Genomic DNA, 27,901 nt, shown 5'->3' with positions numbered 1-27,901 from the left:
TGCCTCCCCATGTCTGCTCATTTACATCAGTAGGGGGTCCGTATGGGGGCGCCGGTACGCTAATGTGGACTGTCTGTGACGTCAAGGGAAGAGTCAATGGCACTGTGACCTTCAGCCATATAATTCCAGTCCCATCCTACCAACACTAAGTGTGTGTCCCACTGGGAACAGACATCAGTTCAACGTCTAGTTTTGATTTACATTTGGTTGAGTTGTCAACTAACGTGAATTCAACGTTAAAACCCCCAAAATGAATCACCATGTCATTGGGTTTAGGTTAAATGTTAGGTGAAAAGAAAGACGAAATGCCCTGACGTTGATGACTCTTAGCAAATACTTGTGTGTAGTCAATGTGGACAGGCATGAAATTCGAAGTTGTTTTTAGGGTTGGTCCTTAACGTTTACTTTAAAAGGTTAACTTGAAAGGGACAGTGGTCATCTTTGACTTTATTCCTTGTTAATCTTCCTCGTCTTCTCTCCATTCCCTCTTGATTGTTGATAGGTGTGGTAACAGGATATGTTGATAGGTGTGGTAACAGGATATGTTGATAGGTGTGGTAACAGGATATGTTGATAGGTGTGGTAACAGGATATGTTGATAGGTGTGGTAACAGGATATGTTGATAGGTGTGGTAACAGGATATGTTGATAGGTGTGGTAACAGGATATGTTGATAGGTGTGGTAACAGGTTAGGTTGATAGGTGTGGTAACAGGATATGTTGATAGGTGTGGTAACAGGTTAGGTTGATAGGTGTGGTAACAGGATATGTTGATAGGTGTGGTAACAGGATATGTTGATAGGTGTGGTAACAGGATATGTTGATAGGTGTGGTAACAGGTTAGGTTGATAGGTGTGGTAACAGGATATGTTGATAGGTGTGGTAACAGGTTAGGTTGATAGGTGTGGTAACAGGTTAGGTTGATAGGTGTGGTAACAGGTTAGGTTGATAGGTGTGGTAACAGGATATGTTGATAGGTGTGGTAACAGGATATGTTGATAGGTGTAGTAACAGGTTAGGTTGATAGGTGTGGTAACAGGATATGTTGATAGGTGTGGTAACAGGTTAGGTTGATAGGTGTGGTAACAGGATATGTTGATAGGTGTGGTAACAGGTTAGGTTGATAGGTGTGGTAACAGGATATGTTGATAGGTGTGGTAACAGGTTAGGTTGATAGGTGTGGTAACAGGTTAGGTTGATAGGTGTGGTAACAGGTTAGGTTGATAGGTGTGGTAACAGGTTAGGTTGATAGGTGTGGTAACAGGTTAGGTTGATAGGTGTGGTAACAGGTTAGGTTGATAGGTGTGGTAACAGGTTAGGTAACAGGTTAGGTCGATAGGTGTGGTAACAGGTTAGGTTGATAGGTGTGGTAACAGGTTAGGTTGATAGGTGTGGTAACAGGTTAGGTTTTCACCATATTTCCCATAACCGATCAAGGGCTCTCAGACTTTGGTTCGGGATAGTTCACCCAAGTTACAAAACAATGTATTGGTTCCCTGTAAGCAGTCTATGGACATGGTATGACAGCAGTCTATGAACATGGTATGACAGCAGTCTATGGACATGGTATGACAGCAGTCTATGGACATGGTATGACAGCAGTCTATGGACATGGTATGACAGCAGTCTATGGACATGGTATGACAGCAGTCTATGGACATGGTATGACAGCAGTCTATGGACATGGTATGACAGCAGTCTATGAACATGGTATGACAGCAGTCTATGGACATGGTATGACAGCAGTCTATGGACATGGTATGACAGCAGTCTATGGACATGGTATGACAGCAGTCTATGGACATGGTATGACAGCAGTCTATGGACATGGTATGACAGCAGTCTATGAACATGGTATGACAGCAGTCTATGGACATGGTATGACAGCAGTCTATGGACATGGTATGACAGCAGTCTATGGACATGGTATGACAGCAGTCTATGGACATGGTATGACAGCGGGCTATGGACATGGTATGACAGCAGTCTATGGACATGGTATGACAGCAGTCTATGAACATGGTATGACAGCAGTCCATGCTTTGGTTTTGTTTACTTGGCCACTGTTTCAAATGCTAACTTTTTAGCATCTGTGGCACAAATCCAATGCAAGTCAATTGTACCTATATTAGCATTTTTTTGCGCTTCATGTCCAAATCATCTATAAGTAACTTAATTGAGTTAGACAATCACATTTGAGATACTTTAGGATGATTCGAGACAAGTAGATGATGCAATGTAAGGACATTGGGATCCAATCTCAGTCTTGGGCTCTTCTCTTTACTGAGGGAGTCTCCCTGGAGGAGCCGTCTTCTCTTGCCCTGTCCTGTGGGTTATAGTTCAGGAGCCGTCTTCTCTTGCCCTGTCCTGTGGGTTATAGTTCAGGAGCCATCTTCTCTTGCCCTGTCCTGTGGGTTATAGTTCAGGAGCCGTCTTCTCTTGCCCTGTCCTGTGGGTTATAGTTCAGGAGCCGTCTTCTCTTGCCCTGTCCTGTGGGTTATAGTTCAGGAGCCGTCTTCTCTTGCCCTGTCCTGTGGGTTATAGTTCAGGAGCCGTCTTCTCTTGCCCTGTCCTGTGGGTTATAGTTCAGGAGCCGTCTTCTCTTGCCCTGTCCTGTGGGTTATAGTTCAGGAGCCGTCTTCTCTTGCCCTGTCCTGTGGGTTATAGTTCAGGAGCCGTCTTCTCTTGCCCTGTCCTGTGGGTTATAGTTCAGGAGCCGTCTTCTCTTGCCCTGTCCTGTGGGTTATAGTTCAGGAGCCGTCTTCTCTTGCCCTGTCCTGTGGGTTATAGTTCAGGAGCCGTCTTCTCTTGCCCTGTCCTGTGGGTTATAGTTCAGGAGCCGTCTTCTCTTGCCCTGTCCTGTGGGTTATAGTTCAGGAGCCGTCTTCTCTTGCCCTGTCCTGTGGGTTATAGTTCAGGAGCCGTCTGGTGAGTCAGATCTGTGGGAGAAGGCATTTCCCCTTAATGAGAAGCCTAGGCTCACTTTGGGTGTGTCCCATCAGGGTACAGCAGTGAACTAAGACAAGTGTAGTAGGCAGGGTTGACTAAAGCTTTCACAACAGGACTGCCAGGCAGTGAGGAGGTTTGCCAACCATCCACCTGAGTGAATCCCCATAAAGTTTGCATCATGTTGTGCTGAAACAGTCTGCTCAGTTCAGTCTCTTAATACAATGCTATTACCCACAGGTCCTTGAAGTGCACATTTCTGTACGTCATCGACCTGTTTACTGGCTCGCCAACATCAATATTATTTTGAACTTCTGGTTTATTTCAATGGGGGGGTTGAACAATCCAAAGCATCCCTCTGATTGGTTGAGAGCAGCGAAGTCTTGAAAAGAGGACTGACAACATTAAGAATCTCTCCCCTCAAAGAGCCTCGAAGAGATTTTTCTCACATCAGAGGACTGATTTTCTCTCCCTTTCCCTTTCTGTCTGCCACTCATCTCATTCTGAGGAATGACTTAGTCAGAGACACAACAGAGGCAGACCCAGTTTCTGAAAGACAGGATCCCCCACTTAGACGAATACAACCACCTAATGAATCACCAGCGAGTTGAATGGAAAACATTTCATTTATTTCAAAACTCCCCAAACTGCTTCTGTCTCATCTCTCATTTCTCTCTCTCTCATTTCTTTCACTCTCATTTCTCTCTCTCTCTCGTTCACTCACTCTCATTTCTCTCTCTCTCTCATTTCTCTCTCTCTCATTTCTCTCTCTCTCATTTCTCTCACTCATTTCTCTCTCGCTCATTTCCCTCACTCTAATTTCTCTCTCTCTCATTTCTCTCACTCTCATTTCTCTCTCTCTCTCTCTCTCTCATTTCTCTCTCTCTCATTTCTCTCTCTCATTTCTCTCACTCTCATTTCTCTCTCTCTCTCTCTCATTTCTCTCACTCTCATTTCTCTCTCTCTCTCTCTCATTTCTCTCACTCTCATTTCTCTCTCTCTCTCTCTCATTTCTCTCTCGCTCATTTCCCTCACTCTAATTTCTCTCTCTCTCATTTCTCTCTCTCTCATTTCCCTCACTCTAATTTCTCTCTCTCTCATTTCTCTCTCTCTCATTTCTCTCACTCTCATTTCTCTCTCTCTCTCTCTCATTTCTCTCACTCATTTCTCTCTCTCTCATTTCTCTCACTCTAATTTCTCTCTCTCTCATTTCTCTCTCTCTCATTTCTCTCTCTCATCTCTCTCTCTCTCTGTCTATTTATACAGCGTGGCTTCTGTCTGTTTCCTCATTTCCTCATGTGTGTTTCTCTGCTGTCCAGCTTGGAGGAGCTTTAGACTGTTCATCCCCTTAGTGTGCTTCTGTCTCAACAGGCTTTGCTGTAGTGGCCCAGGCAGCTGCCAGTGGGCTGGAGGAGATGGGCAGGGATTGTGCGTGCTGTACCATCCACATTTCACACCCAGTGGCTGTTTGCGTTGTCATTGTATCATAGGGTTCGGTCGATACCTCTGCAAAACAAGGGTGGACTCCAAACACCCTTGTTTTATTGTCCTTTGATTAGATAATTAAAGTGACACCCACATACCGTTCCAAGGTGTTTGCAGGTTCTGTGATAACGCTAGTGCAAAAGGTGAATGACTGATTCATATGAGATATTTTTCTATTTTTGTCACTCATGAATAAAATATGTCTGTGTGTCGACTGGGTATAGGGAATTTAGTCATTATTTAAATCCCACCTCTACTACGCACAAACACACAAACACACACACACTTAATGAAATGTCAGTCTGTACATAGCTCATATTTTGTCCCATTTCTGTCAACCAAAACATTGCAAACCATGACAAAGGATTAGATGATGCAATCTACACACACATTGTGAGCTCAGCGGTGAAACCCATAAGTGCACCGTATTGACTCGTATATTGTATTGTGCTGAAGTGGATTGCAGTACTCAGTATATGGGGGCCTGGGGCTACAGTAAGTCTGGGGACAGAATAGTACAGAGCACTATCGACCTTATCCTGCTGAGCATGTCACTGTGGCCCGATGCTTTCTGTTGCTTCACATCCCTCAAAAAACATAGTGACCTTATATCCCCTCTCTCTCACAACCTCTCTATTCCTACTCCCCATGCTCTAACTAACTCTATTCCTACTCCCCATAACCTTGCTCTATTAGTATTCCCCATGCTCTAACTCTATTCCTACTCCCCATAACCTTGCTCTATTAGTATTCCCCATGCTCTAACTCTATTCCTATTCCCCATACCCTCGCTCTATTAGTATTCCCCATGCTCTAGCTCTATTAGTATTCCCCATGCTCTAACTCTATTAGTATTCCCCATGCTCTAACTCTATTAGTATTCCCCATGCTCTAGCTCTATTAGTATTCCCCATGCTCTAACTCTATTCCTATTCCCCATACCCTCGCTCTATTAGTATTCCCCATGCTCTAGCTCTATTAGTATTCCCCATGCTCTAACTCTATTAGTATTCCCCATGCTCTAACTCTATTAGTATTCCCCATGCTCTAGCTCTATTAGTATTCCCCATGCTCTAACTCTAATCCTACTCCCCATACCCTTGCTCTATTAGTATTCCCCATGCTCTAACTCTATTCCTACTCCCCATGCCCTCACTCTATTCCTACTCCCCATGCCCTCTCTCTATTCCTACTCCCCATGCTCTAACTCTAATCCTACTCCCCATACCCTTGCTCTATTAGTATTCCCCATGCTCTAACTCTATTCCTACTCCCCATACCCTCACTCTATTAGTATTCCCCATACCCTCGCTCTATTAGTATTCCCCATACCCTCGCTCTATTAGTATTCCCCATACCCTCGCTCTATTCCTACTCCCCATACCCTAGCTCTATTAGTATTCCCCATACCCTAGCTCTATTAGTATTCCCCATACCCTCGCTCTATTAGTATTCCCCATACCCTCGCTCCATTAGTATTCCCCATACCCTCGCTCTATTAGTATTCCCCATACCCTAGCTCTATTAGTATTCCCCATACCCTAGCTCTATTAGTATTCCCCATACCCTCGCTCTATTAGTATTCCCCATACCCTCGCTCCATTAGTATTCCCCATACCCTCGCTCCATTAGTATTCCCCATACCCTAGCTCTATTAGTATTCCCCATACCCTAGCTCTATTAGTATTCCCCATACCCTCGCTCTATTAGTATTCCCCATACCCTCGCTCTATTAGTATTCCCCATACCCTCGCTCCATTAGTATTCCCCATACCCTCGCTCTATTAGTATTCTCCATACCCTCGCTCTTTTCCTAATCCCCATACCCTAGCTCTATTAGTATTCCCCATGCTCTAACTCTATTCCTATTTCCCATACCCTAGCTCTATTAGTATTCCCCATGCTCTAACTCTATTCCTATTTCCCATACCCTAGCTCTATTAGTATTCCCCATACCCTCGCTCCATTAGTATTCCCCATACCCTCGCTCTATTAGTATTCTCCATACCCTCGCTCTTTTCCTAATCCCCATACCCTAGCTCTATTAGTATTCCCCATGCTCTAACTCTATTCCTATTTCCCATACCCTAGCTCTATTAGTATTCCCCATGCTCTAACTCTATTCCTATTTCCCATACCCTAGCTCTATTAGTATTCCCCATACCCTCGCTCCATTAGTATTCCCCATACCCTCGCTCTATTAGTATTCTCCATACCCTCGCTCTTTTCCTAATCCCCATACCCTAGCTCTATTAGTATTCCTCATGCTCTAACTCTATTCCTATTCCCCATGCTCTAGCTCTATTAGTATTCCCCATGCTCTAACTCTATTAGTATTCCCCATGCTCTAACTCTAATCCTACTCCCCATGCTCTAGCTCTATTAGTATTCCCCATGCTCTAACTCTAATCCTACTCCCCATACCCTTGCTCTATTAGTATTCCCCATGTTCTAACTCTATTCCTACTCCCCATACCCTCACTCTATTCCTACTCCCCATACCCTCGCTCTATTAGTATTCCCCATACCCACACTCTTTTCCTAATCCCCATATCCTAGCTCTATTAGTATTCCCCATACCCTCGCTCTATTAGTATTCCCCATACCCTCGCTCTATTAGTATTCCCCATACCCTCGCTCTATTAGTATTCCCCATACCCTCGCTCTATTCGTATTCCCCATACCCTCGCTCTATTCATACTCCCCCTACCCTCGCTCTATTCCTACTCCCCATACCCTCGCTCTATTCCTACTCCCCATAACCTAGCTCTATTCCTACTCCCCCTACCCTCACTCTATTCCTACTCCCCATACCCTCTCTATATTACTATTCTCCAAACCCTCTCTATATTACTATTCTCCAAACCCTCTCTCTATTACTATTCTCCAAACCCTCTCTATATTACTATTCTCCAAACCCTCTCTATATTACTATTCTCCAAACCCTCTCTATATTACTATTCTCCAAACCCTCTCTATATTACTATTCTCCAAACCCTCTCTCTATTACTATTCTCCAAACCCTCTCTATATTACTATTCTCCAAACCCTCTCTATATTACTATTCTCCAAACCCTCTCTCTATTACTATTCTCCAAACCCTCTCTCTATTACTATTCTCCAAACCCTCTCTCTATTACTATTCTCCAAACCCTCTCTATATTACTATTCTCCAAACCCTCTCTATATTACTATTCTCCAAACCCTCTCTCTATTACTATTCTCCAAACCCTCTCTATATTACTATTCTCCAAACCCTCTCTCTATTACTATTCTCCAAACCCTCTCTCTATTACTATTCTCCAAACCCTCTCTATATTACTATTCTCCAAACCCTCTCTCTATTACTATTCTCCAAACCCTCTCTATATTACTATTCTCCAAACCCTCTCTCTATTACTATTCTCCAAACCCTCTCTATATTACTATTCTCCAAACCCTCTCTCTATTACTATTCTCCAAACCCTCTCTCTATTACTATTCTCCAAACCCTCTCTATATTACTATTCTCCAAACCCTCTCTCTATTACTATTCTCCAAACCCTCTCTATATTACTATTCTCCAAACCCTCTCTCTATTACTATTCTCCAAACCCTCTCTATATTACTATTCTCCAAACCCTCTCTCTATTACTATTCTCCATACCCTCTCTCTATTACTATTCTCCATACCCTCTCTCTATTACTATTCTCCAAACCCCTCTCTCTATTCCTATTGGCCATACCCCCTCTCTAGTCCTAGTGGCCATAACCTCTCTCTATTCCTATTTCCCATAACCTCTCTTTATCCCAATTCCCCATACACTGTCTATTGCTATCCCCATACCCTCTCTCTATTCCTATTTCCAATACCCTCTCTCTACTCCTATTCCCCATACCCCCTCTCTATTCCTATTGGCCATAACCTCTCTCTATTCCTATTTCTCATTCCAATTCCCCAGGCCCTCTCTCTATCCCTTTTTGTCATAACCCCTCTATATTCCTATTCCCCATAACCTCTCTCTATTCCTACTTCTCAAACCCACTCTCTATTCCAATTCCCCATAACCTCTCTCTATCACTATTCCCCATACCCTCTCTCTATTCCTATTTCCCATACACACTCTCTATTCCTACTTCTCAAACCCACTCTCTATTCCAATTCCCCATAACCTCTCTGTATTCCTATTCCCCATAACCTCTCTCTATTCCAGTTCCCCATAACCTCTCTCTATTCCAGTTCCCCATAACCTCTCTCTATTCCAGTTCCCCATAACTTCTCTCTATTCCAGTTCCCCATAACCTCTCTCTATTCCAGTTCCCCATAACCTCTCTCTCTCTCTATTCCTACTGCAGTGAGATTTTATATGCTCTTAATTACCCCCTCTGTCTCTCTCACTCATGCAACCTGTTGCTTCTCTCTCTTTCCCCCTTTCTTTCCCTTCCCCCCTCCTCACTCCTCCAGTAGAATTGTGCAATAATAATAGCACCAGTGTGATTGGGGATCTAACCACAGACTCCTCTGGACATTCTAACCACAGACTCCTCTGGACATTCTAACCACAGACTCCTCTGGACATTCTAACCACAGACTCCTCTGGACATTCTAACCACAGACTCCTCTGGACATTCTAATCACAGACTCCTCTGGACATTCTAATCACAGACTCCTCTGGCCAGTCTAATCACAGACTCCTCTGGCCAATTTAACCACAGACTCCTCTGGCCAGTTTAACCACAGACTCCTCTGGCCAGTTTAACCACAGCCTCCTCTGGCCAGTTTAACCACAGACTCCTCTGGCCAGTTTAACCACAGACTCCTCTGGACAGTATAACCACAGACTCCTCTGGCCAGTCTAACCACAGACTTCTCTGGATAGTATAACCACAGACTCCTCTGGACATTCTAATCACAGACTACTCTGGCCAGTTTAACCACAGACTCCTCTGGCCAGTTTAACCACAGACTCCTCTGGCCAGTCTAACCACAGACTTCTCTGGACAGTATAACCACAGACTCCTCTGGACAGTCTAGCTACCACTGATTCTCTGTTAGTCATTTGACCCTATCATCATCAATGTAAGTTAACACACTGTCATTACATGCCATAGAGGCTTCCATAACTGATGTTAACTATAGGAATTTATACCACATGGTTCCTTACATATACAGTTGTTAATGAGTGGGTTAATTAGGAACAATCAATAGATCTAAGTTGTCTCCACAACACCACTTCTCAGATTGCAAAATATTTTCAAAGGTTACTTGAAAAAACGTTTTTCTTCTCCTCTAGACATATTTGATGTTAGTTTGAAAGAATACTGTCCACCCAAACCTCTCTACAGCACCCTGAGCACACTTGGTGAGAGAATGAGCAACGAGTGAACTCTAAGCCCCTGAAAGTGCTAAAGTTTTTTTCTCCATTACACAAAAAAGGAACCAACTCATTCCCACGATGTTGGCCGAGAATACTGATGCAGAGCACCATCTACTGGCATATTGGTGAACTGCAACCCACCATATAAAACGTGAACAACGTTTAATCAAATACTGGCCAGAGGAGTCTGTGGTTAGACTGGCCAGAAGTGTCTGTGGTTAGACTGGCCAGAAGTGTCTGTGGTTAGACTGGTCAGAAGTGTCTGTGGTTAGACTGGCCAGAAGTGTCTGTGGTTAGACTGGCCAGAAGTGTCTGTGGTTAGACTGGTCAGAAGTGTCTGTGGTTAGACTGGCCAGAAGTGTCTGTGGTTAGACTGGCCAGAAGTGTCTGTGGTTAGACTGGCCAGATGAGTCTGTGGTTAGACTGGCCAGATGAGTCTGTGGTTAGACTGGCCAGATGAGTCTGTGGTTAGACTGGCCAGAAGAGTCTGTGGTTAGACTGGCCAGATGAGTCTGTGGTTAGACTGGCCAGAAGTGTCTGTGGTTAGACTGGCCAGATGAGTCTGTGGTTAGACTGGCCAGAAGAGTCTGTGGTTAGACTGGCCAGATGAGTCTGTGGTTAGACTGGCCAGAAGTGTCTGTGGTTAGACTGGCCAGAAGAGTCTGTGGTTAGACAGACCAGAAGAGTCTGTGGTTAGACAGACCAGAGGAGTCTGTGGTTAGACAGACCAGAGGAGTCTGTGGTTAAACTGGCCAGAGGAGTCTGTGGTTAAACTGGCCAGAGGAGTCTGTGGTTAAACTGACCAGAGGAGTCTGTGGTGCTCTGAAATAGATCACAACTTCACAGTTTCTACTTTCAGCTGTTCTATTGAAGGCAAATGTCACAAAACTAGAAACTGAATTTCCAGAAGATATTTCTGAAGGAATGTGTAGTGAAATAAGTGTGTGTGTGTGTGTTGTTCAGCTGCTGAAAGAAAGAGAGTCTTTGTTTGTTTTCCTTAAGCCATTTTGCCTCAACTTTGGAAGTATGCCTGGGGTCATTGTCCATTTGGAAGCCAAGCTTTAACTTCCTGACTGATGTCTTGAGATGCTGCTTCAATATATCCACATAATTTTCCTCCCTCATGATGCCATCTATTTTGTGACGTGTAGGAGTCCCTCCTGCAGCAAAGCACCCCCATAACATGATGCTGCCACCCCCATGCTTCACGGTTGAGATGGTGTTCTTCAGCTTGCAAGCCTCCCCCTTTTTCCTCCAAACATAACGATGGTCATTATGGCCAAACAGTTCTATTTTTGTTTCATCATACCAGAGGACATTTCTCCAAAAAGTACAATCTATAGACACTAGAGATCACGGCTCTGTCGCCGTGACCAGGAGACCCATGGGGTGGCGCACAATTGGCCCAGCGTCGTCCGGGTTAGGGGAGAGTCGGGAAGTCCTTGTCCCATCACGTTGGCAGGGATGTCCTTGTCCCATCACGTTGGCAGGGATGTCCTTGTCCCATCGCACTCTAGCGACTCCTGTGGCGGGCCAGCGCATGCTCGCTGACACAGTCGCCAGGTATACAGTGTTTCCTCCAACACGTTGGTGCGGCTGGCTTCCGGGTTAAGCGGCATTGTCAAGAAGCAGTGCAGCTTGGCTGGACGCACAGCTCTCGACCTTTGCCTCTCCCGAGTCCGTACGTGAGTTGCAGCAATGGGACAAGACTGTAACTACCGATTGGATACCACAAAATTAGGTAGAAAAAGGCATAATAAAAAAATTGTATTAATAAAATAATTCACCATCAAGTGGGTTAACCCTATTGGCGCGATGAGTAGAGTGTTTGCCATTGTGCCAGCGACCCAGGTTCTCTTCCCTGCCCCGCCATTCGCGACAGCTTGCTAGAAGCGCAGTTCGCTGCAAGCACACAACAACTAAGAAACACAAAGCACAAAGAAATTAAAGAGGATAAAGACAGTTGTCTACAATAAATATTTATTGTCAAGTTCATTCATAGTTACAGTACATTTATACAGTGATGCTGTACAATAATAATATTCAAGACTTACTAAGTCAAAGGAATGTTACATTTCCAAACTGAATGCTGAACGACCTACATTACCATACACGTTGTAAATACTTGCAACAATGATATACTGAGACACCTGAGGACTAGTGCTGCTGTCAGCAACCCTACGTCGTTACAGTATAGCCTGCTCCCTTCATTTTAAACCTGTAAAACAGATTTATACACACTCATCTGTAGTTTCATGGTCCGTTACTCACACACGCACACACACACACCCCAATACTCAACACAGAGGAAACGTGTCAGCATAAGCCAGTATGTGATCAGTCAAAATATACAAGGTCACATCGCACTACAAATCATCTTTCTCCTCATATATCGTAAGATGTATCACTTTTCCTTTCGTGCATTGATATGTAGGAAACTACTTGATAGAGACAACATTCTTCTATCTGACCTCTGGACCAAAGTTATTATATCCATGGGAGAGACGCTGTAGACATACATACTGTATCATGTCCTCTAGTTAGGTCATAGTAAATGGAGATGGGGTCACAGCCCTCGTTTGCTTCTGAGTTAACCTTCATAGGCTTTCAGTCTCTCTGTAGACCATTGATCTGGTGGAATTCGATGCTGCATGGTCTATCAGGCAGATGTTTCCTGCTGTAGGCTTCTCTTTTGTCACACACTCCCCAACAGAGATACTGCTGAGCTGACACACTCCGGTCTCATGTCAACCTCACACACACTCACACACATCTACTGCTGTTAGACCTGTGTGTAGCGGATGATCTCACTCAGGTCGTAGCCCGTCACAGCGAAGGCGTAGCCGTCCCCATCGCAGAACTTAGCCCCGCAGATCTGGGTGTCTGTCACACATTCGTTATACATGTGAACGATCTGGAGGGAGAGAGAGGGAGGGAGGCAGTCAATGTCTGTGTGTGCGTGGTGTCGTGAGGTTCCTCCCTGGTATGGTTTGAGAGGTTACCTCCACACTGTTAGTCTCTGGGGTCATGGTCAGATGCCACACTCTAACCAGAGAGTCCTCAGCAGCAGAAAGAAGCTTGGAGCACAAACACACAGACAGACAGACAGACAGACAGGGAAAATGATCCATTAGCATCAGAATTCACTCCCTTACATTAAGATGTTTTGCCTTTCTACATGGGTCTCTAGTAGCTTGCTTTAAAATCAGTTTGCATACAACTGGTGATAAACACAGTCCATTGTCTGGAGATAGATAGTCATATGGAAATTGCCAATCCCTCCCACTCCCCCATCCTGACAGCATCTGGTGTTGACCTCACCAGGCCAGAGAAGGGGGCGATGTCCAAGGAGTAGATCCAGCGTGCGTGGGCGTTGACCTCTGCGTGGACGATCCCTGTCACGGCCTCGTAGAGACGGATCTGCCCTGTGCCATAGCCTGCCACCACGGTTCCCTTCCACAGCTTCACTGAGGAGCAGCTCATACTGGTACAAGAAGAGGGCAGAGGTGTTGAGGTTAGTGGTGGCATTTCCACAGATGCCAGGCCAATGGCAAGAGGAACTCATAACTACAAGGCCTCTATGGCCTTATCTGAAGAAGGGAGTTCAAATGTGGTTATAAGATCCTACTGTCAGTAACTCACTTACTCGAAACCAGGGATCTTGTTGAGCAGCTGGAAGTCCTCTCCTGACTTCCACACACAGAGATTGCCAGAGTCGTCAGCACTCACCATGTCTGCAATGCACTCCTGGGGGAGGGAGAGCATCAACGACAGGGTCAATATCTAAAGCTGTGATTGATGCATATTAACAGACAAACTACACCTTCATCTGTCTGTCGGTTCTACATGGTTACGGTTATTATCGAACATAACACTTGGCCCCAGATGGATAATGCTTTTCCGAGATTAACAACAGACACATACACATGGTGTTTGTGCATAGTACCAGGCTACCGGAACATTCTGAGGCCAAATCCGTGATGGACTCCTTGTGCTCATCCAGCACCTCCGAGAGGGTGATGTTACTGCCTTTAATTGGGACGTCAAACACCAGCATAGAGCCAGACGAGATGCCTGCAGAGAGAGAGAGAGATGAAATTGGCTGGGTTTTGGTCAACATCCTGTCAGGTCTGAAGTGATTGCAGGAGAGAGAGGGGGAGAGGCCTAGCTTGCTGTGCTCATTCTGTACTTACCCACACAGATGTATTTTTCCCGCACTGCTGCAATCCCTCGAGCAAACACTGCCTGAGCTGTGGGTACAGATCAGGATATATCATCAGCACGGTCCTCTGAGCTCACACACTCAGTACACCAAAATCCTCTCCATGGCAAAGACACCCCTCCATGGCAAAGACACCCCTCCATGGCAAAGACACCCCTCCATGGCAAAGACACCCCTCCATGGCAAAGACACCCCTCCATGGCAAAGACACCCATCCATGGTAAAGCTGGCCACCAGACAATCACACAGCAGAGAGAGAAAAGGACTCCTGTAGGAGAGCTTCTGTAGCTGTTACTGGGTAGAGATAAAGGAGCAGCTCATTCATATCCTAAGGAAGAGTCTCTCTTGGGTTTGTGTGCACTGGTAAGGGTTAGAGGAGACTCAGTATTTGTATATGGGGCAGAAGTTACCTGTTTGGGTTTCAGGCGTGTCCAGTGCATGCCAGTATACCATTATGGATCCATCCGACTCATACATCTGGAACACAGACACACCTGTCAAGTCCTGACCAACAGGCGGACAGCATTGTACAAGGCCACACACATGTTACAGGAGGCTGCAGAGGGGAGGACGGCTCATAATAATATCTGGAACGGCGCGAATGGAATGATATCAAACACATAGAAACCATGTGTTTGATACCATTCCACTCCAGCCATTAACACAAGCCATCCTTCCAAATGTAGTTAACACCAACCTCCTGTGACACGCACGCACACACAATCCACTCACCTGGATGCCTTTCTGAGAGGTGAGCACCAGGATGTCACGAGATGGGAGGACACACCAGGCTGCCTGAAAGGAGACAGCAAGTTTCCCCTTCAACAAAAGATCAAATACTGCACCAACTCATGTCCATCTAACATGGACATTAAAGAAGGAAGTAGACCCATATCATTCATGATCCACTGACACCCTCTTGGTCAGCGCTAATAACAGTCTACCTGCATGATGAGGGAGGAGCTGGTAGCTACGTTGGCCTCTTTGGACTGCAGCTGGCGGTGGGAGTAGTTGAGTCCGTCCCAAGAAGCACTGACCATATTGACCATGTTGGCGTGTACCACTGTGAAATAGGTCAGGCTCCGCGGGGCTATGCGCAGCACGCTCAGGTTGTTGTATAGCGCAGACGCACTGCTTTTCATCTGAATGCTTTTCTCTTTGTGGTACATCTTTCAATCTTATCAATTCAATTGGGTAAAAAGGGAGAGTGCAAATAGTGTACTTAATGACGACAATTCTGGGGAACAATGAGAAATAAAGCTGGTTAGTATTGCTGTGTGTGTCAGTATGTCGCTGTGTCTCCGAGTTGGGTGAGATGTGGGAAGAGGTAGCGTAAAATATGTCATACCAAAAAACACAATGGCAGCTAGAATAATGTTGCCCAACGTGAAGATCATTCTCATTGAGCAAGTTCAGCAAACATGCTGACCTACTAGCCAGCTAACGTTAGTCATCCAAATGATTTTTGACCATGCCACACTGGGCCCTTGAATCAAGCTAGCTGTATAGCTAATCAGCTTGACATGCACTCCTATGAATTGGAAGACGTTAGAAGCCATCTAGTTCAGTCTCGCCATTGCCGGCTAAATTACCTAACTGATACGTTACATCAATTAGGAACTAAGTTAGTTAGCTAATGTAATGCAATTCAGCAAAATGTAGTTAGTTAGCTAATGTAATGCAATTAAGCAAAATGTAGTTAGTTAGCTAATGTAATGCAATTCAGCAAACATAAATAGTTAGCTAAATTCGCCTTTAAGTCTATTCATCTTTCTTACGCTAGCTAGCTAACGTTGGCTAGCTACTGCAAGCAAAGCCTAAGCTTGGAGGCAAGTATTGTCGAACAGAATACCGTATTGTGAACTAACGTTAGCTTCTATCATATATTCTGCTAGACAAATACAGTTAGCAATATTCTATGTTACATTATTCATTCATCAACAAGTGCTAAATAGATTGCATTTCATTTAGCGAGGAGGAGATTACCATTGCGCGTCCTTTGCAGCCATAGTGACAGCTCCACCTTTGCGTGAAACGTCATACGTTTTGTGTACACAAAAAAAAGGTAGTGGCGTTTTCAGTTGCCAGGCAATCCTGTCTTTTTGGGTTGGAAAAAAAGTAGGGCGACGAGAGAAGTGTTCTTGTTCTTCTCCCATCAGATTGAAGACAAAGATTTTCAGCCTGCTCTTTGTTTAAGGTACCTAAATATTGTTATCTAGATTAGAAAGCAACCTTGTTATGTTTGTTGATGCATTGCTTCACTTGGCTAGGTTGTTCAATCACTGCAGACAGCTTCAAAGATTTTTCACTTCTTGTCCAATACAAGGTGGCGAGGGCTGTGTTATTGTTGCACTCAGCAGACAGTCTGGTGTGTTTCAAGAAAGTGACAACTCTCTCCAAGTAGAAAACCCACCAAGAAGGCCTATTGTAACTCCATCCATAAAATATAAATGTACAAATTAATCTAGTACTTTTGAAGGGAGTGAGAGTAGAAAAGGACAAGATTCTGAACCAGAACTATAACTAAAATGTATTGCTTTGAATGGCTGCACATTTAATAGTATCCTACATCTTTTTTTCACTCACGCAATTCTAATCTAACCTCAGCAAAATAAGAAACGTCCCTTTTTCAGGACCCTGTCTTTCAAAGATAATCCGTAAAAATCTAAATAACTTCACAGATCTTCATTGTAAAGGGTTTAAACACTGTTTCCCATGCTTGTTCAATGAACAATAAACAATTAATGAACATGCACCTGTGGAACGGCCGTTAAGACATTAACAGCTTACAGACGGTAGGTAATTAACAATCACAGTTTATGAAAACTTAGGACACTAAAGAGGCCTTTCTACTGACTCTGAAAAACACCAAAAGAAAGATGCCCAGGGTCCCTGCTCATCTGCGTGAACGTGCCTTAGGCATGCTGCAAGGAGGCATGAGGACTGCTGGCCTACTTCAGCAGTACTGTATCATTTTAATCATTTTAGTCAATAAGATTCTTGCTACGTAGCTTAACTTTCTGAACATTCGAGACGTGTAGTCCACTTGTCATTCCAATCTCCTTGCATTAGCGTAGCCTCTTCTGTAGCCTGTCAACTATGTGTCTGTTTATCCCTGTTCTCTCCTCTCTGCACAGACCATACAAACGCTCCTCACCGCGTGGCCGCGGCCACCCTACTCTGGTGGTCCCAGAGCGCACGACCCACGTGGAGTTCCAGGTCTCCGGTAGCCTCTGGAACTGCCAATCTGCGGTCAACAAGGCAGAGTTCATCTCAGCCTATGCCTCCCTCCAGTCCCTCGACTTCTTGGCACTGACGGAAACATGGATCACCACAGACAACACTGCTACTCCTACTGCTCTCTCTTCGTCCGCCCACGTGTTCTCGCACACCCGAGAGCATCTGGTCAGCGGGGTGGTGGCACCGGGATCCTCATCTCTCCCAAGTGGTCATTCTCTCTTTCTCCCCTTACCCATCTGTCTATCGCCTCCTTTGAATTCCATGCTGTCACAGTTACTAGCCCTTTCAAGCTTAACATCCTTATCATTTATCGCCCTCCAGGTCCCCTCGGAGAGTTCATCAATGAGCTTGATGCCTTGATAAGCTCCTTTCCTGAGGACGGCTCACCTCTCACAGTTCTGGGCGACTTTAACCTCCCCACGTCTACCTTTGACTCTTTCCTCTCTGCCTCCTTCTTTCCACTCCTCTCCTCTTTTGACCTCACCCTCTCACCTTCCCCCCTACTCACAAGGCAGGCAATACGCTCGACCTCATCTTTACTAGATGCTGTTCTTCCACTAACCTCACTGCAACTCCCCTCCAAGTCTCCGACCACTGCCTTGTATCCTTTTCCCTCTCGCTCTCATCCAACACCTCCCACACTGCCCCTACTCGGATGGTATCGCGCCGTCCCAACCTTCGCTCTCTCTCCCCGCTACTCTCTCCTCTTCCATCCTATCATCTCTTCCCTCCGCTCAAACCTTCTCCCACCTATCTCCTGATTCTGCCTCCTCAACCCTCCTCTCCTCCCTCTCTGCATCCCTTGACTCTCTATGTCCCCTATCCTCCAGGCCGCCTCGGTCCTCCCCTCCCGCTCCGTGGCTCGATGACTCATTGCGAGCTCACAGAACAGGGCTCCGGGCAGCCGAGCGGAAATGGAGGAAAACTCGCCTCCCTGCGGACCTGGCATCCTTTCACTCCCTCCTCTCTACATTTTCCTCCTCTGTCTCTGCTGCTAAAGCCACTTTCTACCACGCTAAATTCCAAGCATCTGCCTCTAACCCTAGGAAGCTCTTTGCCACCTTCTCCTCCCTCCTGAATCCTCCGCCCCCTCCCCCTCCTCCCTCTCTGCAGATGACTTCGTCAACCATTTTGAAAAGAAGGTCGACGACATCCGATCCTCGTTTGCTAAGTCAAACGACACCGCTGGTTCTGCTCACACTGCCCTACCCTGTGCTCTGACCTCTTTCTCCCCTCTCTCTCCAGATGAAATCTCGCGTCTTGTGACGGCCGGCCGCCCAACAACCTGCCCGCTTGACCCTATCCCCTCCTCTCTTCTCCAGACCATTTCCGGAGACCTTCTCCCTTACCTCACCTCGCTCATCAACTCATCCCTGACCGTTGGCTACGTCCCTTCCGTCTTCAAGAGAGCGAGAGTTGCACCCCTTCTGAAAAAACCTACACTCGATCCCTCCGATGTCAACAATTACAGACCAGTATCCCTTCTTTCTTTTCTCTCCAAAACTCTTGAACGTGCCGTCCTTGGCCAGCTCTCCCGCTATCTCTCTCTGAATGACCTTCTTGATCCAAATCAGTCAGGTTTCAAGACTAGTCATTCAACTGAGACTGCTCTCCTCTGTATCACGGAGGCGCTCCGCACTGCTAAAGCTAACTCTCTCTCCTCTGCTCTCATCCTTCTAGATCTATCGGCTGCCTTCGATACTGTGAACCATCAGATCCTCCTCTCCACCCTCTCCGAGTTGGGCATCTCCGGCGCGGCCCACGCTTGGATTGCGTCCTACCTGACAGGTCGCTCCTACCAGGTGGCGTGGCGAGAATCTGTCTCCTCACCACGCGCTCTCACCACTGGTGTCCCCCAGGGCTCTGTTCTTGGCCCTCTCCTATTCTCGCTATACACCAAGTCACTTGGCTCTGTCATAACCTCACATGGTCTCTCTTATCATTGCTATGCAGACGACACACAATTAATCTTCTCCTTTCCCCCTTCTGATGACCAGGTGGCGAATCGCATCTCTGCATGTCTGGCAGACATATCAGTGTGGATGACGGATCACCACCTCAAGCTGAACCTCGGCAAGACGGAGCTGCTCTTCCTCCCGGGGAAGGACTGCCCGTTCCATGATCTCGCCATCACGGTCGACAACTCCATTGTGTCCTCCTCCCAGAGCGCCAAGAACCTTGGCGTGATCCTGGACAACACCCTGTCGTTCTCAACTAACATCAAGGCGGTGGCCCGTTCCTGTAGGTTCATGCTCTACAACATCCGCAGAGTACGACCCTGCCTCACACAGGAAGCGGCGCAGGTCCTAATCCAGGCACTTGTCATCTCCCGTCTGGATTACTGCAACTCGCTGTTGGCTGGGCTCCCTGCCTGTGCCATTAAACCCCTTCAACTCATCCAGAACGCCGCAGCCCGTCTGGTGTTCAACCTTCCCAAGTTCTCTCACGTCACCCCGCTCCTCCGTTCTCTCCACTGGCTTCCAGTTGAAGCTCGCATCCGCTACAAGACCATGGTGCTTGCCTACGGAGCTGTGAGGGGAACGGCACCTCAGTACCTCCAGGCTCTGATCAGGCCCTACACCCAAACAAGGGCACTGCGTTCATCCACCTCTGGCCTGCTCGCCTCCCTACCACTGAGGAAGTACAGCTCCCGCTCAGCCCAGTCAAAACTGTTCGCTGCCCTGGCCCCCAATGGTGGAACAAACTCCTCACGACGCCAGGACAGCGGAGTCAATCACCACCTTCCGGAGACACCTGAAACCCCACCTCTTTAAGGAATACCTAGGATAGGTTAAGTAATCCCTCTCACCCCACCCCCCTAAGTTTTAGATGCACTATTGTTAAGTGACTGTCCCACTGGATGTCATAAGGTGAATGCACCAATTTGTAAGTCGCTCTGGATAAGAGCGTCTGCTAAATGACTTAAATGTAAATGTAAATGTAAGGACTGCAGATGTGGCCAGGGCAATAAATTGCAATGTCCGTACTGTGGGACGCCTAAGACAGCACTACAGGGAGACAGGACGAACAGCTGATCATTTTCGCAGTGGCAGACCATGTGTAACAACACCTGCACAGGATCGGTACATCTGAACATCACACCTGCGGGACAGGTACAGGATGGCAACAACAACTGCCTGTGTTACACCAGGAACGCACAATCCCTCCATCGGTGCTCAGACTGTCCGCAATAGGCTGACAGAGGCTGGACTGAGGGCTTGTAGGCCTGTTGTAAGGCAGATCCTCACCAGACATCACCGGCAATAACGTTGCCTATGGGCACAAACCCACCGTCACTGGACCGGACAGGACCGGCAAAAAGTGCTCTTCACTGAAGAGTCTAGGTTTTGTCTCACCAGGGGTGATGGTCGGATTCACGTTTATCGTCGAAGGAATGAGCATTATACCGAGGCCTGTACTGTGGAGCGGGATCGATTTGGAGGTGGAGGGTCCATCATAGTCTGGGGCGATGTGTCACAGCATCATCGGACTGAGCTTGTTGTCATTGCAGGCAATCTCAACGCTGTGCGTTACAGGTAAGACATCCTCCTCCCTCATGTGGTACCCTTCCTACAAGCTCATCCTGACCCTCCAGCATGACAATGCCACCAGCCATACTGTTCGTTCTGTGCGTGATTTCCTGCAAGACAGGAATGTCAGTGTTCTACCATGGCCAGCGAAGAGCCCATTGAGTACGCTCTGGGACCGGTTGGACCGGAGGGTGAGGGCTAGGGCCATTCCCCCCAGAAATGTCAGAGAACTTGCAGGTGCCTTGGTGGTAGAGTGGGATAACATCTCACAGCAGGAACTGGCAAATCTGGTGCAGTCCATGAGGAGGAGATGCACTGCAGTACTTAATGCAGCTGGTGGCCACACCAGATACTGACTGTTACTTTAGATTTAGACCCTCCCTTTGTTCAGGGACCATTTCTGGTTAGTCACATGTCTGTGGAACTTGTTCAGTTTATGTCTCAGTTGTTGAATCTTGTTATGTTCATACAAATATTTATACATGTTAAGTTTGCTGAAAATAAACGCAGTTGACAGTAAGAGGACTTTTCTTTTTGTGGCTTATGTGCTTACTCAGGCTCCCGGCAAAGATGTCCCGCGCTGCATCAAAGTCCCGTGCTGAGAAGGGGCGCACCAACTCTGCTCCTGCACCCCCCCCTCCTCCTTCCCAGAGTCCAGATGTGGTGGACATTGTCCCGGGCCGCCTGACAGAGTCTAACTGGGTGTCCATGCTAGTGCAGGAGGAAGGAGAGGAGGTGGTGGTGGAGGTCCTGTATGAATTCATGAACCATATCATGGAGAAATGTTACACTGTGTACCTCCAGAGACAGGTGAGGCCTTACGTTCACAGGTGGACACTACCTGTGTCAGACAGTAGTCTGATACATTCACAGTGCAGAGATGACATTCTGATTTTGTTTCAAACAAATATTAATAAATGTACTGTAGCCAATGAAGAATCCTTCAGTTTATGTGGCTTATCAGTTTAATGTGGGCAGTATACAGTGCATTCGGAAAATATTCAGACACCTTCCATTTGTCCACATTATGTCATGTTACAGCCTTATTCTAAAATGGATTAAATAAAAATAAATGTTCATCAATCTACACACCATACCCCATAATGACAAAGCGAAAACAGGTTTTTAGAAATGTTTACAAATGTATTAAAACAGATACCTTATTTACATAAGTATTCAGACCCTTTGCTATGCGACTCGAAATTGAGCTCAGGCGCATCCTGTTTCCATTGAGATGTTTCTATAACTTGACGGGAGTCCACCTGTGGTAAATTAAATTGTTTGGACATGATTTGGAAAAGCACACACCTGTCTATATAAGGTCCCACAGTTGACAGTGCATGTCAGAGAAAAAACCAAGCCATGAGGTCGAAGTAATACTCCATAGAGCTCAGAGACAGGATTGTGTCGAGGCACAGATGTGGGGAAGGGTACCAAAAAATGTCTGCAGCATTTAAGGTCCCCAAGAACACAGTAACCTTCATGATTCTTAAATGGAAGAAGTTTGGAACCACCAAGACTCTTCCTAGAGCTGGCCGCCCGGCCGGCCAAACTGAGCAATCAGAGGAAAAGGGCCTTGGTCAGGGAGGTGACCAAGAACCCGATGTTCACTCTGACAGAGCCCCAGAGTTCCTCTGTGAAGATGGGAGAACCTTCCAGAAGGACAACCAATACTGCATCACTCCACCAATCAGGCCGTTATGGTAGAGTGGCCAGACGGAAGCCACTCCTCAGTAAAAGGCACATGACATCCCACTTGGAGTTTGCCAAAAGACTCTGAGACCATGCGAAACAAGATTCTCTGGTCTGCTGAAACCAAGATTGAACTTTTTGGCCTGAATACCAAGCGTCACGTCTGGAGGAAACCTGGCATCATCCCTATGGTGAAGCATGGTGGTGGCAGCATTACATTTACATTTACATTTAAGTCATTTAGCAGACGCTCTTATCCAGAGCGACTTACAAATTGGTGCATTCACCTTATGACATCGAGTGGAAGAGTCACTTTACAATAGTGCATCTAAATGTTAAAGGGGGGTGAGAGGGATTACTTATCCTATCCTAGGTATTCCTTAAAGAGGTGGGGTTTCAGGTGTCTCCGGAAGGTGGTGATTGACTCCGCTGTCCTGGCGTCGTGAGGGAGTTTGTTCCACCATTGGGGGGCCAGAGCAGCGAACAGTTTTGACTGGGCTGAGCGGGAGCTGTACTTCCTCAGTGGTAGGAAGGCGAGCAGGCCAGAGGTGGATGAACGCAGTGCCCTTGTTTGGGTGTAGGGCCTGATCAGAGCCTGGAGGTACTGAGGTGCCGTTCCCCTCACAGCTCCGTAGGCAAGCACCATGGTCTTGTAGCGGATGCGAGCTTCAACTGGAAGCCAGTGGAGAGAACGGAGGAGCGGGGTGATGTGAGAGAACTTGGGAAGGTTGAACACCAGACGGGCTGCGGCGTTCTGGATGAGTTGAAGGGGTTTAATGGCACAGGCAGGGAGCCCAGCCAACAGCGAGTTGCAGTAATCCAGACGGGAGATGACAAGTGCCTGGATTAGGACCTGTGCCGCTTCCTGTGTGAGGCAGGGTCGTACTCTGCGGATGTTGTAGAGCATGAACCTACAGGAACGGGCCACCGCCTTGATGTTGGTTGAGAACGACAGGGTGTTGTCCAGGATCACGCCAAGGTTCTTAGCGCTCTGGGAGGAGGACACAATGGAGTTGTCAACCGTGATGGCGAGATCATGGAACGGGCAGTCCTTCCCGGGAGGAAGAGCAGCTCCGTCTTGCCGAGGTTCAGCTTGAGGTGGTGATCCGTCATCCACACTGATATGTCTGCCAGACATGCAGAGATGCGATTCGCCACCTGGTCATCAGAAGGGGAAAGGAGAAGATTAATTGTGTGTCGTCTGCATAGCAATGATAGGAGAGATCATGTGAGGTTATGACAGAGCCAAGTGACTTGGTGTATAGCGAGAATAGGAGAGGGCCTAGAACAGAGCCCTGGGGGACACCAGTGGTGAGAGCGCGTGGTGAGGAGACAGATTCTCGCCACGCCACCTGGTAGGAGCGACCTTTCAGGTAGGACGGAATCCAAGCGTGGGCCGCGCCGGAGATGCCCAACTCGGAGAGGGTGGAGAGGAGGATCTGATGGTTCACAGTATCGAAGGCAGCCGATAGATCTAGAAGGATGAGAGCAGAGGAGAGAGAGTTAGCTTTAGCAGTGCGGAGCGCCTCCGTGATACAGAGGAGAGCAGTCTCAGTTGAATGACTAGTCTTGAAACCTGACTGATTTGGATCAAGAAGGTCATTCTGAGAGAGATAGCGGGAGAGCTGGCCAAGGACGGCACGTTCAAGAGTTTTGGAGAGAAAAGAAAGAAGGGATACTGGTCTGTAGTTGTTGACATCGGAGGGATCGAGTGTAGGTTTTTTCAGAAGGGGTGCAACTCTCGCTCTCTTGAAGACGGAAGGGACGTAGCCAGCGGTCAGGGATGAGTTGATGAGCGAGGTGAGGTAAGGGAGAAGGTCTCCGGAAATGGTCTGGAGAAGAGAGGAGGGGATAGGGTCAAGCGGGCAGGTTGTTGGGCGGCCGGCCGTCACAAGATGCGAGATTTCATCTGGAGAGAGAGGGAGAAAGAGGTCAGAGCACAGGGTAGGGCAGTGTGAGCAGAACCAGCGGTGTCGTTTGACTTAGCAAACGAGGATCGGATGTCGTCGACCTTCTTTTCAAAATGGTTGACGAAGTCATCTGTAGAGAGGGAGGAGGGGGAGGGGGAGGAGGATTCAGGAGGGAGGAGAAGGTGGCAAAGAGCTTCCTAGGGTTAGAGGCAGATGCTTGGAATTTAGAGTGGTAGAAAGTGGCTTTAGCAGCAGAGACCGAGGAGGAAAATGTAGAGAGGAGGGAGTGAAAGGATGCCAGGTCCGCAGGGAGGCGAAGTTTTCCTCCATTTCCGCTCGGCTGCCCGGAGCCCTGTTCTGTGAGCTCGCAATGAGTCATCGAACCACGGAGCGGGAGGGGAGGACCGAGCCGGCCTGGAGGATAGGGGACATAGAGAGTCAAAGGATGCAGAGAGGGAGGAGAGGAGGGTTGAGGAGGCAGAATCAGGAGATAGGTTGGAGAAGGTTTGAGCAGAGGGAAGAGATGATAGGATGGAAGAGGAGAGAGTAGCGGGGGAGAGAGAGCGAAGGTTGGGACGGCGCGATACCATCCGAGTAGGGGCAGTGTGGGAGGTGTTGGATGAGAGCGAGAGGGAAAAGGATACAAGGTAGTGGTCGGAGACTTGGAGGGGAGTTGCAATGAGGTTAGTGGAAGAACAGCATCTAGTAAAGATGAGGTCGAGCGTATTGCCTGCCTTGTGAGTAGGGGGGGAAGGTGAGAGGGTGAGGTCAAAAGAGGAGAGGAGTGGAAAGAAGGAGGCAGAGAGGAATGAGTCAAAGGTAGACGTGGGGAGGTTAAAGTCGCCCAGAACTGTGAGAGGTGAGCCGTCCTCAGGAAAGGAGCGTATAAAGGCATCAAGCTCATTGATGAACTCTCCGAGGGAACCTGGAGGGCGATAAATGATAAAGATGTTAAGCTTGAAAGGGCTGGTAACTGTGACAGCATGGAATTCAAAGGAGGCGATAGACAGATGGGTAAAGGGAGAAAGAGAGAATGACCACTTGGGAGAGATGAGGATCCCGGTGCCACCACCCCGCTGACCAGAAGCTCTCGGGGTGTGCGAGAACACGTGGGCGGACGAAGAGAGAGCAGTAGGAGTAGCAGTGTTGTCTGTGGTGATCCATGTTTCCGTCAGTGCCAAGAAGTCGAGGGACTTGCTGTGGGGATGTTTTTCAGTGGCAGGGACTGGGAGACTAGTCAGGATCAAGGAAAAGTTGAAAGGCGCAAAGTACAGAGAGATCCTTGATGAAAACCTGCTCCAGAGCACTCAGGAACTCAGACTGGGGTGAAGGTTCACCTTCCAACAGGACAACAACTCTAAGCACACAGCCAAGATAATGCAGGAGTGGCTTCGGGACAAGTCTCTGAATGGGCTTGAGTGGCCCAGCCAGAGTCTGGACTTGAACCTGATCGAACATCTCTGGAGAGACCTGAAAATAGTTGTGCAGCCACTCTCCCCATCCAACCTGACAAAGCTTGAGAGGATCTGCAGAGAAGAAACGGGAGAAATTCCCCAAATACAGGTTTGCCAAGCTTGTAGCATCATACCTAAGACTCGAGGCTGTAATCGCTGCTCAAGGTGCTTCAACAAAGTACTGAGTAAAGGGTCTGAATACTTATGTAAATGTGATATTTTATTTTTATTTTCTAAAACCTGTTTTTGCTTTGTCATTATGGGGTATTGTGTGTAGTTTGATGAGGGAACAACACAATTTAATCCATTTGAAAATAGGCTGTAATGTAACAAAGTGTGGAAAATGTCAAGGGGCCTGAATACTTTCCGAATGCACTGTATATACTATTGATTTAATCAATTCACTTTACAATAAGTGCCTTCCTTTGCTCAGAGGATCAAATGCACTGTTTCAATCTGGCTGGTGACCAATTTCCCTTTACTATCCTCTCACCAATAATGCTGCTAATTCTTTGCGGGACTGACAATGAAATGTCTCCTCTCTAGCCAGAGTTATTCACAACGTCTTGGGCCCGAGATTCTTTGGTGCAGATTCTGGAGTGGCAGTTCCTGGTTCAGGATGAGGGGGAAGGACCAGACAGTGCCCCCTCCTGGGAAGAAGATTCAGAGCCCCTGCCATCAACTACAGACTCCTGGGCACAAGGCTGTGTGCAGGTTCTGCAAGTCAAGCCAACAAAATACCCTTCTCCCCTACAGGTAGCTCTGAACAATACTCCATCGAGCTGCATTGTGTTTCCACTCTAACAAGTCTACCTGGAAATAAGCCAAAATGTCAAGGATATATCTAGCAGTAAATATGTAGTAGTAAAGGAAGTAGATAACTCCATGAAGTATATTGTTTGAAGCTAGTTGCTTGCTTACCGGTGAGTGGCCGGTGTAATGCTAATACCTGAAAGCTAATCATTTAATCATAATAATGTAATCTAACACATCTCTGGTGTTTTCCTCCAGATGTCCAGTCCGGTTGGTGAGGCGGCTGGACAGACAGGTCATAGGGCCAATCACAAGACTCACACAGTGAGCCAGCTTAGTTCCTCTCCCAAGCATTCCAGAAAAGACAGAAAAGCCAGAGAGCCACCAGGTTTTAGGGGTTTCAAACTATCCCCTGCTCCCCCACCCATAACTGAGGGAGGGACCTGGAGGCAGCATCACACATCACCCACCACTCCTACAGAGGACTACCTGCAGTCTCCAAGGCATTCTCTGAACAGCTCAGTGACTGAGGAAGAAGAGTATGTAGAGACATGCCCAAACATTTCTGTCCAAAGTGCTAAGCTCTGCCCTCAGCGTGGAGGCCTTCCTTCTTTGCGGAGACTGGATCTTGCCCGTCTTCCACGCCATCGTGTCTGGCCCCAATATGAAGTGCTGGATGCCAGTCCCTCAAAGCGCCATCCATTGAGAACCGGAGGTCCACTGGCAGCAGGTCAGAATCTTGAGAAACAACACACCACACAGACAAAGGCAATGAAACCCTTGACCAACGACAAAGGCCCATCCATGGCCCAGAGGAGAAGTGCCCTGACTGGGGCAGTCTCTCTGACCATTAAAAGGAGGAGTATTCCGCATGGGGGCAACAGTGAGGGGATTGTACCCTTCTCTGGCACCCTGATGCTTGATAGCATGGAGCTGGCCCCTGGGGTCACTCTCAAAGGCCCCCAGGGGACCCGTTTCAGCCCCCTCAAAGGATGCCCAGCCCAGCTAGAGCACAGTGCAGAGCTGAGGCCCATACGGAACAATCTGCCTGTGCCACTGTTTTCCCTGGAGCAGCTGACGGCCGGACCAGACCCTCAGGTCAACACACTGATTTGACACCAACTGGGCCATTACTCAAGAACTTTGGGAAGGTCAATTACTGAAGACAAAATAATGGGATCCATTTCATGACAATAACTGAAAGAATGAAAGAAATGTACAAATTGTTGAGATTAAATAACGTTAAAAAATAGATATATTTATTTTTAAATGTGTAATTTTTCAGTGATTTCCACAATGAAAGTAGACATTT

The 27,901-nt window shown here is 47.2% G+C and overlaps 2 protein-coding genes across 5 annotated transcripts; one reads left to right on the top strand and one right to left on the bottom strand.

Annotated features, from left to right (window-relative positions):
• Window positions 1-11,754: 11,754 nt before the first annotated feature.
• Window positions 11,755-16,077, bottom strand: wdr54 (WD repeat domain 54). 4 transcript variants are annotated; one of them, XM_046348011.1, is made up of 10 exons: window positions 15,997-16,076; window positions 14,955-15,247; window positions 14,743-14,805; window positions 14,421-14,487; window positions 13,982-14,038; window positions 13,735-13,862; window positions 13,435-13,535; window positions 13,110-13,272; window positions 12,791-12,865; window positions 11,755-12,702 (listed from the first exon to the last, which is right to left on the bottom strand). In XM_046348011.1, the coding sequence occupies exons 2-10, from the start codon at window positions 15,177-15,179 to the stop codon at window positions 12,571-12,573; spliced, it is 1,011 nt and encodes a 336-aa protein (XP_046203967.1). In that variant the 5' UTR covers window positions 15,180-15,247; window positions 15,997-16,076; the 3' UTR covers window positions 11,755-12,570. The 4 variants fall into 4 exon arrangements, with proteins under 4 accessions (XP_046203967.1, XP_046203970.1, XP_046203969.1 ...); XM_046348014.1 differs by having other exon boundaries at window positions 14,955-15,187; window positions 15,997-16,056; XM_046348013.1 differs by lacking the exon at window positions 15,997-16,076 and adding an exon at window positions 15,359-15,987.
• A 9-nt stretch (window positions 16,078-16,086) lies between these two features.
• Window positions 16,087-27,863, top strand: LOC124034608 (uncharacterized protein C2orf81 homolog). Its single transcript, XM_046348010.1, has 4 exons — window positions 16,087-16,207; window positions 21,338-21,590; window positions 26,383-26,592; window positions 26,848-27,863. The coding sequence occupies exons 2-4, from the start codon at window positions 21,351-21,353 to the stop codon at window positions 27,703-27,705; spliced, it is 1,308 nt and encodes a 435-aa protein (XP_046203966.1). The 5' UTR covers window positions 16,087-16,207; window positions 21,338-21,350; the 3' UTR covers window positions 27,706-27,863.
• The last annotated feature ends 38 nt before the right edge of the window (window positions 27,864-27,901 follow it).

The sequence above is a fragment of the Oncorhynchus gorbuscha genome, linkage group LG04 (assembly GCF_021184085.1).
Source record: "Oncorhynchus gorbuscha isolate QuinsamMale2020 ecotype Even-year linkage group LG04, OgorEven_v1.0, whole genome shotgun sequence".
NCBI classification, from domain to species: Eukaryota; Metazoa; Chordata; class Actinopteri; order Salmoniformes; family Salmonidae; genus Oncorhynchus; species Oncorhynchus gorbuscha.
Note: the sequence above shows the minus strand (reverse complement) of the source record. Positions and strands in the feature narration are given on the sequence as shown.